Raw genomic sequence first — 12,365 nt, 5'->3', positions numbered from 1 at the left:
TGAGCTTTGCCATAGACTTCTACCATATCTTGCAGGTGTGTGCAGACACTTTCTAAAAGTACACCAAAACTCCTGCATTCAGTATGAGGTCAAGGGCCACATCAGAGCGCTCCATGGGCCACAGGTTAAATTCCTGCTATACACGAACACTTTTACTTTCATTCAGCTTTAAAAAGGCATACATTTTCAAAACTTTTGAAGCAGGGAAGGGCTGTTCTTAGTGGCAATTTGTCCATTTGCACTAGCAACACAGAGGGGAAGATGCTCCGCACTTTCAGACATGGTCATGAGTAAGGGCCAAGTCTGTGTTAAAAACATTGGCCCGGATTCAGTAAGAATTGCGCTTTTTTTGCCCTGCGCCCCCGCAATTTTTTTGTGCTGCCCTCGATTCACGGAGCAGAAGCTCCGTAAATTGCGCGGGCGCGCCGGCAAAATGCCAGGCGTAAGCGCGCGCAATTTAAATGATCCCGTAGGGGGCGGGAATCATTTAAATTAGGCGCGTTCCCGCACCGATCGTAGAGCGCATGCTCCGTCGGGAAACTTTCCCGACGTGCATTGCCGCAAATGACGACGCAAGGACGTCATTTGCTTCAAAGTGAACGTGAATGGCGTCCAGCGCCATTCACGATTCACTTACGCAAACTACGTAAATTTCAAATTTCGCGACGCGTGAACGACAGGTATACGTAACATTGGCTGCCCCTGCTAATAGCAGGGGCAGCCTTACGCAAAAACCGCCGTACGGAAACAACGTAAATTGCGTACGCAGGGCTCGCGCAACGTTGTGAATCGGTGTTAGTATGCAAATTGCATACTATACGCTGGGCACAACGGGAACACCACCTAGCGGCCAACGCAAGAATGCAGCCTAAGATATGTGGGCATAGGAGCCTTATGCCGCGCAGTCGGCGTAACGAGGTTCCTGAATCAGGAGCATTCGTTACGCCGGGGCAAGTAAGCAATTGCGCTGTGTAACCTATGGTTACACAGGCGCAATTGCTTCTTGAATCCAGGCCATTGACTTTCCCATGCTCCCCCTTCCCCTTTTTGACCATATACAGTGGGGATCAAAAGTTTGGGCACCCCAGGTAAAAATTTGTATCAAATGTGCATAACGAAGCCAAGGAAAGATGGAAAAATCTCCAAAAGGCATCAAATTACAGAGTAGACATTCTTATAATATGTAAAAAAAAAAAAAAGTTATATTCTATTTCCATCATTTATGCCGCGTACACACGGTCGTTTTTCGGCATTAAAAAAACTACGTTTTTAAAAACGTCATTTAAAATGATCGTGTGTGGGCTTCACATCGTTTTTCGGCTTCTGAAAAACGACAAAAAAAAAATTCGAATATGCTGCATTTTTTAACCACTTGCGAACCGCCGCATGTACATGCGGTGGTTCCCGTGGCTGTCCGAGCGATCCGGGATGAGGGGGCGGCTGTTCGTTTTTGTCCGCCCCCTCCGGATCGCTCTCAGCCAATCCGCATGCTCCCCCTGCGCGTCACTTCCTCCTCCTGTGTAAACACAGGAAGAGGGAAGTGATGTGATCTCTCCTCTCGACGGTATTTTCTACCGCCGCTGAGGAGAGATCACATTACACAGTGAGTGTGCACAACACTACACTGACACCAGTACACGCAGGCACATTTACCCCTTGCGATCATTCCCCCCCCCCCCCTGTCACAGTGTCACTGAATGCAGTGATCATATATGTACTGATTACTGCATTTAGTGTCAGTGTGACAGGCAGTTAGTGTTAGGTTCAGGGTAGCCCCGTACCCCCTCTAATAAAGTTTTAACCCCTTGATCACCGCCCTAGTTAACCCTTTCACTCCCTATTGCCAGTGTCACTAAGCGATAATTTTTCTGATCGCTGTATTAGTGTCGCTGTTCCCGCTAGGTAGCCATTTTTTTTTTTTTTATTGCGATTTTTTTTTTACTAAAGACATGTGGCTGAATAAATTTTGGCCTAAATGTTTGACTAAAATTTAGTTTATTTGATTTTTCTTATAACAAAAAGTAAAAAAATATTGTTTTTTTTTTCAAAAATGTCGCTCTATTTTTGTATACAGCGCAAAAAAAAAAAAAAAAAAAACGCAGAGGCGATCAAATACCACCAAAAGAAAGCTCTATTTGTGGGAAGAAAAGGACACAAATTTTGTTTGGGAGCCACGTCGCACGACTGCGCAATTGTCTGTTAAAGCGACGCAGTGCCGAATTGTAAAAACCCCTTGGGTCATTTAGCAGCATATTGGTCCGGTCCTTAAGTGGTTAACGTCGTTTTTAAAAATTTTGTTTTTCGGGTTGTAAAAAATGATCGTGTGTGGGCTAAAACAACGTTTTAAACCCGCGCATGCCCAGAAGCGAGTTATGAGACAGGAGCACTTGTTCTGGTAAAACTACCATTTATAATGGAGTAAGCACATTCATCACGCTGTAACAGACAAAAAAGCGTGAATCTTCTTTTACTAACAATAAATCAGCTAAAAGCAGCCCAAAGGCAAATAGAACTTCTCCTTCAGAGTGCCGTCGTACGTGTTGTACGTCACCACGCTTTGTTCATCATTTTTCAAAAATTATGGTGTGTGGGCAACATCGTTTTTAATGATGAAGTTGGATAAACATCTTTTTTTATGCCGAAAAACGACCGTGTGTACGCGGCATTACACTTTCAAAATTACAGAAAACAAAAAAATGGCGTCTTTCAAAGTTTGGGCACCCTGCAGAGTTAATATCTTGTACGCTTTTTGTAGCCAGCCAAGAGTCTTTTAATTCTTGTTTGAGGTATCTTTGCCCATTCTTCCTTACAAAAGTCTTCCAGTTCTTTGAGATTTCTGGTCTGTCTGTCACGCACTGCTCTTTTAAGGTCTATCCATAGATTTTCAATTATGTTGAGGTCAGGAGATTGTGAAGGCCATGGCAAAACCTTCAGTTTACGCCTCTTGATGTAATCCCCCGTGGATTTTGAGGCGTGTTTAGGATCATAATCCATTTGTAGAAGCCATCCTCTCTTTAACTTCAGCTTTTTCACAGATGGCATCAAGTTACCATCCAAAATTTGCTGAAATTTAATTGAATCCATTTTTCCCTCCACTCGTGAAATGTTCCCTGTGCCACTGGCTGCAATACAACCCCCAAAGCATGATTGATCCACCCCCATGCTTAATGCCGCGTACACACCATCACTTTATGTGATGAAAAAAAAAGAAGTTTTTAAAAACGTCAATTTAAAATGACCATGTGTGGGGGAAAACGTTGTTTTATGTCTTGTGAAAAACGATCAAAAAAAAATTTGAAGCATGCTTCAATTTTTTGTGTCATTTTTCAAAACGTTGTTTTTTGTGTCACAAAAATTGACCGTGTGTAGCAAAAAACTACGTTTAAAACCACGTTTTTAAACCCGCGCATGCTCAGAAGCTAGTTATGAAGCGAGCTTCAATGGAAAAAAGTGGTGAACATAACCTCGCTTTGCTAGAGCATTGTGAAAAAACGATGGTGTGTAGGCAACGTCGTTTTTGAAAATTAAAGTTTCAAAAAACGTCGTTTTTTACTTCACAGAAAATGTCATTTTTTTCCATCACATAAAGTGATGGTGTGTACGCGGCATAACAGTTGGACAGAGGTTCTTTTCATTAAATTCTGTGCCCTTTCTTCTCCAAGCATACCTTTGCTCATTCCGGCCAAAAAGTTCAATTTTAATCTCATTGGTTTCCAAAATGCATCAGACTTGTCTATATGTTCATTTGCAAAGTTCAAACGCTGATTTTTGTGGTGAGGACGTAGAAGAGGTTTTCTTCTGATGACTCTTCCATGAAGACCATATTTGTACAAGTTTCTCTTTATAGTGGAATAGTGTACCACAACTCCAGTGTCTGCCAGATCTTTCTGGAGGGATCGTGCAGTCAAACGTGGGTTTTGAATTGCTTTTCTCACAATCCTGCGAGCTGTTCTGTCTGATATTTTTCTTGGTCTTCCAGATCTTGCTTTAACTTCCACTGTTCCTGATGACTGCCATTACTTAAATTACATTCCAAACAGAGAATATCGACATCTGAAAACGCTTTGCTATCTTCTTATAGCCTTCTCCAGCTTTGTGAGTGTCAACTATTTTCAGTTTCAGTTTTCTAGACAACGGCTTAGAAGAACCCATGGTGCAGATTGTTGGGGCAAGGTCAGATGAGTCTGGGCATTTAAAACCTTTGAGATTGACATCACCTGGTCTTCCCAGACGATGATTGAGAACAATCCATGACACTGGCAGGTCTCAGCTTTGCAAAGGGGGCAGTGCATGCTATAAATTCTGCAGGGTGCCCAAACTTTTGCAGATGCCATTTTTTTGTTTTCTGTAATTTTGAAAGTGTAAATGATGGAAATAAAATCTAACTTTTTTTTACATATAAGAATGTCTAATCTGCAATTTGATTGCCTTTTGGAGATTTTTCCATCTTTCCTTGGCTTCGCTATGCACATTAATACAAATTTTTACTTGGGGTGCCCAAACTTTCAATCCCCACTGTATGCCTGTATACATGTGTCTTTACGTGATTTTTTTTTTTTTTTAATGAATTGGAATTGTGCAGAGTGCAGCCATTTGAAGTTTCTGTGTACCTTGGTTCTCAGCAGATGAGTTTGGCATTGCATCCAATTGCTTGATGATGGCATGGGAAAAACTTGTAGCAGACCAGCCTGGAGCAGCATCTATTTGTTTTTAGCTATGGTGGGACACCCTGAATCCAAGGTCAAGATCCTCTTAGAAACCTTAACCACTTAAGGACCGGACCAATATGCTGCTACATGACCCAAGGGTTTTTTACAATTCGGCACTGCGTCGCTTTAACAGACAATTGCGCGGTCGTGCGACGTGGCTCCCAAACAAAATTGGCGTCCTTTTTCCCCCCACAAATAGAGCTTTCTTTTGGTGGTATTTGATCACCTCTGCGGTTTTTATTTTTTGCGCTATAAACAAAAATAGAGCGACAATTTTGAAAAAAATGCAATATTTTTTACTTTTTGCTATAATAAATATCCCCAAAAACATAAAAAAAAAATTTTCCTCAGTTTAGGCCGATACGTATTCTTCTACCTATTTTTGGTAAAAAAAAAAAAAAAAAAAAAAAAAAAAAAAATCGCAATAAGCGTTTATGGATCGGTTTGCGCAAAATTTAGAGCTTTTACAAAATAGGGGATAGTTTTATTGCATTTTTATAACATTTTTTTTTTTTTTTACTACTAATGGCGGCGATCAGCGATTTTTTTCGTGACTGCGACATTATGGCGGACACTTCGGACAATTGACACATTTTTGGGACCATTGTCATTTTCACAGCAAAAAATGCATTTAAATTGCATTGTTTATTGTGAAAATGACAGTTGCAGTTTGGGAGTTAAACACAGGGGGCGCTGTAGGATTTAGTGTTCACCTAGTGTGTGTTTACAACTGTAGGGGGGTGTGGCTGTAGGTCTGATGTCATCGATCGAGTCTCCCTATAAAAGGGATGACTCGATCGATGCAGCGCCATAGTGAAGCACGGGGAAGCCGTGTTTACATACGGCTCTCCCCGTTCTTCAGCTCCGGAGAGCGATCGCGACTATAAACGAATAGCCGCGCCGTCGTCCCGGATCGCTCCCCGAGGTAAGCCGCCCGCCGCACAGGGGGTCCCGATCAGACCCCCGACCCACGGAAACGTATATATACGCCCATCTGCCTGTCCGTGCCATTTTGCGGACGTAAATAGTCGTGCGGCGGGCATTAAGTGGTTAACTAGCCCTGCAGGATAAATGGCATTCTTGAATGTGTGCGCTATAATCTGTTTTGTACTGTTTGTTGGTCTTGTAGCTGCACCATCTTGAATCTAAATGCACACATGTTTTTGTAGGCTGATGATTTTTGTGTCGCTGAGATCAGGAGTTCTGAATTTACTGGCTTCCTGCTTTTTCCAGATCCATGACTATTAAAGCTAGCGACAGCCAGGTAGCCATCATTTCCAGAAGGTCAGCAATGACATCTCTTTCATGAAAGGATTTCTTTGTGCAACTGGCAACCGATTTTAAAATGGCTTTCCAACAAAGATGGAAAAAAAAAAAAAGCGAAGAAAACCACATTAGATGAGGTGTAAAATATTTATTCAGAAAAAACAAAAAATCAGCTTCCTTGGACAGTGAACATTAAGGGCAAAAAGGCACTTAGATATTTTTAAAGCATGATCCATTTAAATTTTCATTTGTATGCAATCCAGCATAACTAGAATTGTAACCTGGTCTTCAGAAAAGTGTAATTAGGGATGAAACTGCATAGAACTGTTCAGAACCTGCAGGTTTTCACACTAACAATCAGATGGGCCAAAAACAGCTTTGTACAAAGCATATCCGCTTGTATCCCAAGATCTCCATAGATGGTAAACGACCCATTATACAACCTATACAGACAGTCTAAACAGTCATGCCCTGTACACACGATCGGTTCATCAGATGAAAACGGTCTGATGGATTTTTTCATCAGATATCCGATAAAGCTGACTTTTATCAGTCATGCCTACGCACCATCAGTTAAAAAACCGATCGTGTCAAAACGCGGTGACGTAAAACACAACGACGTGCTGAGAAAAAATGAAGTTCAATGCTTCCGAGCATGCGTCGACTTGATTCCGAGCATGCATTGATTTTTAACCGATGGATTTCCACACAGACGATAGTTTTTTTCTATCGTTTTTTTAACCATCAGATAATTTTAAAACAGGTTCTATGTTTTTTCACCGATGGGAAAAAAAACGATGGGGCCCACACACACGAACGGTTCGTCTAATGAAAACGCTCCATCAGACAAACCGATCGTGTGTACGCGGCATCAGAGTATGGTTAGATGGACCTAAAAGGAACCAAAAAGTTATCCATTAAAACAGGAAAAAAAAAGTACAGCAAAAATTATGTAGAACAGAAAGAATGTAAATTTTTCTTCAGTTTATGGGAGGGGACAAAAAGAAACACAAAGTTTAACTAATCATCTAATTTCACCCCCAAGCCCTAGTTTTTTATAAATGGAAAAATGATGGTCAATTAGCCAGCTACAACTACAATTTGAAATACACGATACTATAAAGTTAGGCGGTGTCTGTGGTATATGCACCAGCAAGATGCAGCTGACCTGTAAATACTGTACTTTTTATTATGCTTAACAGGGATTCTTTAAAAGGGTTTGTAAACCCTTGTGTTTTTTCACCTTAATGCATCCTATGGCAGTCACCAGCCCCCTCGTTTTACTTACCTGAGCCGTGGAATTCACTCGGCGGTGAAGCGATCTGCCTCTCTGGATAAATTGATAGCAGTGCAGCCATTGGCTCCCGCTACTGTCTATCAAATCCAATGACATGGGCACCGGGGGAGCAGGGCCGGGTCATACATTCGGAGTCTATGGACAGTGAATGAATGGCTGGGGAGTGCACCCGCAAGGTAAGCCCAGAGGAGAGCACTTCTCCTAGGGGGTTATCTGATGTGGGGAGAAGCTGCCGAGGGACCCCAGAAGTCAGTGTTCGGGGCCACTCTGTGCAAAACATGCTGCACGGTGGAGGCAAGTATGTTTGTTAGGTGTATATATTAAAAAAAAAAACATGATGCTTTAGCATCAATTTAAGGCTCCATTCCCACAGGCATTCCTTTTGTCCCGTCTCTCATCCATCCATCGACAGATGAAAAACAGACATAACTGAATCCCTATGGAAAAAACGGATGATCAAATATATCTATCGATCTATCTCTCTATATCTCTATCTATCTCTCTCTCTATCTATCCACACACATCCATTTACGCTTCCGTCAACATCCTTTTTTTTGAAACGTATCAAAGCCCTTTTTTTCTTCTGTTAAAAAAATGGAACTGACAAAAAATAAATAAAAGAAAAAACAAACACACAGAAGTAAACTGTAAAAATGGTCCGTTTTGCATTGGTAGTGGATGTAAAAGATATACAATTGATGTAAAACTGATAAGAAACTGATAAGAAACTGACTGAACTGATGAAACAAATGGAACGCTCATGTAAAAGGACCCCAACATCATTTAATATGAGAAAGCAAATCATTGGAAGGGGGGAAAAAAAACAAAACAAAACAAACCAACAAACATGCTTTACGAAATAATTTCCAATTAGAAGTTCCAATTTTAAGCAGCAGAGCACATCTTTACAAGCGACTGCGCCTAGGCACACCGTTCTTTCAGCATCTCACGAGTATATCAGGACAATAGACATATCTTGGCTACATTGGTGGTGTCATCAGTGAAAGTTGTGCAATGGATGAAAAAAAAAAAATTGGTCAAAAGCAATTGCAGAATGCTTCCTATAAGTGCTATATCATCCACAGTTGACTTGTCTCACACAGTGTGAAAATTAAAGTCTAATGCCTAGTATGCACAATAAAAATATCGGACAAATGATCATCCATTTTTTTTTTTTGCATGTTAGTCTCATATCGAAAATCAATAGGTTACTAAAGTTACAAAAATTCTCATACGACAGAATACAACTTCGGAAGTGATGTAATGTATTGTGTTCTTTCGTTTCCACGCATGCATGGTCTTAGTCCCACAAATCTTTTTCGTACAAATACTATACTAATTAAAACAAAAATCATTTGTTCTGGTACTGTACGGGAAACATTTTTAATCTGCTCTCTGCGGTGTAATGATGATCAGGTTAATGGACAGTTGTCCGATGTTCTCATTGTGTACTAGGTATTAGTACGCCTTTAGAAACATGTTACATCAGAATTTAGGGTGCAACATGTTTCCAAGCACTCCCTGCTTGTGCGCAGGGGTTCGCAGGGTCTCCAAACCGCACATCTGCCCTTTCACAGAAATCTGTGAATGAATATACTACAAGTCCTGTACTTGTAGTTCATTGATACTTTCTCCAGCTTTTCAACTGAAAGCCCATACAGGAGGTATGGGCAGAAAATGATGTACCCGTGTTCCACTGATGCCCGGTGCAATGCAAAAAAAAGAGGAAAAAAATCCTAGGACCTAGATGTAGGGCATCAGCTTCTGCTAAAGTTGAATTAAGCCTCACCCACTGTCATTCAGCTGTCAAATACCAGAATTTTAACAGGCAGTAGTGGTTCAGGCATTTCACAGCCAATGGTTGGGCTGTTAAGTCGGCAGAGGTCTGGTTAAAGAGGAGTGTCAGGGCCTCTGATAACGCAGTACAGCCAGCCCTCCTGTACTGGGACCAGACCCCATCAGTTCAAAAGGGTGGCCCGGCAGGAGGGTGAGCTGTACTGTCCGATAGCAGACACCAATCCTCTTCTGCCTCCCTTTGCAGCACACTGCCATCTTCTGCTCTTCTTTCTCCCTCCGGCTGCACTGCAGAGGGATTGGTTCTAGCACGTGCCCCCCTTCCATCTGCTATCTGGGCTCCCACGTGCCCCTTTTCCCTGCAGAGTTTATGGCTTCCCTCCTCCCCTGCTGGCAGCTGCTGCAGGCACACGGGGGGGGGGGGGGGTGTATGTGTGTGTTTTGGTATAGAGAGTGTGGGGGGGGGGGGGGGAAGGGGCCGTAAATAAATAATTTACCTTCCATTCCTGAATTAACACAGTGAGCGATTGCTACCAATCACCCTGTGTCCATGTCATGTGTCACTCTGAAATATAGTAAACGCTGTTTACTATGCTAGTTAGTGAATGAGCAGGAAGCCTTGGAGCACTTCCTATTCATTCATCTGTTCAGCTGAGGCTACAGAGAAAAGGAACGGATAAATCTTTGTCCTCAGTAACTTTTGGCCAGGGGAAGGGGCCCCTGTTACTTTTAACAGAAGAATGGGGGGGGGGGGGAGCCCAATAGGATAGAACTACAGGTTCACTTTAGAAATACCTCAGGCCAGTATCAGTGTGTGGATTACAAAAGAGGAAAGATGTTGCAAGTTCAATGTCACATTTGTTGCAAATATGTCTAAAATATTTCTGCATGTGTTGATAAAAAAAAATCTCAGGTTTATTATATTGGCTGCAAACCAATTTCAACCATAAATATTCCCTGCATTTTGTGTATGTATGATTAAGTACAAGCGTGGGCACAGTCAACTGCATTGCAGTTTAAAGAAATGTTCTTCAGCTTATAAATAATCCTTATCGTGTTAAGTCAATAGCGGCTGATCCTCGGCTTCCACTTGTAAAGATTCTGCGAGCTGCTGTGTTAACTCCGCGACATCCTCCTTTGTTGCCTGCAGATCACCCGCCGTTTCAGCTCCTAAATGTTTCTCTTTCCTGCACAGCCTTAGGCACTTGTCCAGTCTTTTGATGAATATGTCAACATCTCGCTTTTTAATGCCGATGGCAGACGCTGCGTTCAGGTAAGCGCATGGATAGTTGTTGCTGTGAGACATGAAACCCTTAAAAACGTACCCATTAACGGTCTGTGAAGAACAAAGCGGCACCACCCTGTATAAAGGGGGAAAAGAATAAATATAAAATAGTAGCATACCCTATAAGAGGTTAAAGGACTAGTATACACAAATGTCAACACTATTTCTGTAGCCACAATCTAAAAATGTTATGACCGATTTGTAAACAAGGTATTACCCTGAAAAGCCTAAAGCTTGTTGGATACCGCTATACTTCATGCTAAGGGGTCCTGAAAAAAAAAAAATGTTTGGCACTAAAGGAAGTGTCCATGAGTACCGACAACTGCATTCCCTAGATCTATGGTCTTGCTGGAGGCCACATGCCCCAAGTACGGCAAAAAAATATTCAGCCCATAACTAAAATTTTTAGTAAACCTATTTAAAGTTTGTATCTCCCAAGTATTTCTCTTGGCAGCTCCACTGTCCTGTCCAAAATATACATGAAGCCATTTCCCAGTTCAAGTCAAATGAAATCTACTTTAGGTGTTTGGCATGGGACTTTTGCATCACGGGGTTCACTAAGACAGTGGTCTCCAAACTGTGGCCCTTTGCTTGCCTTTTTTCCAGCCCTTGGGGCACTATTCCTCTCTGGTACAAAACATTATTCCTCCTACTGACACCAACGAAGGGTCACTATCCCATCCACTGACACCAACGAAGGGTCACTATCCCATCCACTGACACCAACGAAGGGTCACTATCCCATCCACTGACACCAACGAAGGGTCACTATCCCATCCACTGACACCAACGAAGGGTCACTATCCCATCCACTGACACCAACGAAGGGTCACTATCCCATCCACTGACACCAACGAAGGGTCACTATCCCATCCACTGACACCAACGAAGGGTCACTATCCCATCCACTGACACCATCGAAGGGTCACTATCCCATCCACTGACACCAACGAAGGGTCACTATCCCATCCACTGACACCAACGAAGGGTCACTATCCCATCCACTGACACCAACGAAGGGTCACTATCCCATCCACTGACACCAACGAAGGGTCACTATCCCATCCACTGACACCAACGAAGGGTCACTATCCCATCCACTGACACCATCGAAGGGTCACTATCCCATCCACTGACACCAACGAAGGGTCACTATCCCATCCACTGACACCAACGAAGGGTCACTATCCCATCCACTGACACCAACGATGGGTCACTATCCCATCCACTGACACCAACGATGGGTCACTATCCCATCCACTGACACCAACGATGGGTCACTATCCCATCCACTGACACCAACGATGGGCCACTATCCCATCCACTGACACCAACGATGGGTCACTATCCCATCCACTGACACCAACGATGGGCCACTATCCCATCCACTGACACCAACGATGGGCCACTATCCCATCCACTGACACCAACGATGGGTCACTATCCCATCCACTGACACCGACTTGGCACTATGTGTCCAACTGACACTAGGACCACCAAGCAAGAGGCATTTTCTATTCCCACTGGCCAGTCTGGCCCCCCAAAAGTCTGAATGGCAGTGAAATGGCCCATTGTTTAGAAAGTTTGGAGACCTCCACTCTACTCTTTAAAAGGAAGTAAACCCTAATAAGTTTTACTTCCTCTTTATTTCCCTGCAAAGGTAAAGCATAATGGGCTACTATGCATCACATAGTAGCCCATTATGTGTCACATAACTAAAACCGAAGCCTGCGATGTCACCGCTGTCCCCTGTTGCAGGAAGAATCCATTCTTCACCAATCTTCCTTCCGGGGCCACGAACTCCAGCTCTGTGACTGCCCGGAATCACCAGTCACATCATGACCTTCCTTTAGAAACGGCACGATCGCTGTTTCTATATTCTATATTCTTTTGTGAATATCACCTAAACCGTGGAGTTTTAGGAGATCTTTCCTGCACCTACAGGTAAGCCTAAATCTAGGCTTACCTGTAGGTAAGAGTGGTTTGTACAGGCTTTAACTCTTCAAGGTAGTGC

General features: G+C 42.8%; 1 protein-coding gene across 1 annotated transcript in view; it reads right to left on the bottom strand.

The window, feature by feature from the left end:
* Positions 1–8,035: 8,035 nt before the first annotated feature.
* Positions 8,036–12,365, bottom strand: part of SEPSECS (Sep (O-phosphoserine) tRNA:Sec (selenocysteine) tRNA synthase) — a 62,494-nt gene continuing 58,164 nt past the window's right edge. The window contains exon 10 of the mRNA XM_040335172.1: positions 8,036–10,427. Coding sequence (XP_040191106.1) covers positions 10,124–10,427 — 304 coding nt within the window. The 3' untranslated portion in view covers positions 8,036–10,123. The remainder of the gene's footprint in view (positions 10,428–12,365) is intronic.

This window comes from Rana temporaria, chromosome 1 (genome assembly GCF_905171775.1).
Source record: "Rana temporaria chromosome 1, aRanTem1.1, whole genome shotgun sequence".
NCBI lineage: Eukaryota > Metazoa > Chordata > Amphibia > Anura > Ranidae > Rana > Rana temporaria.
This window is presented reverse-complemented; position numbering and strand designations above follow the sequence as displayed.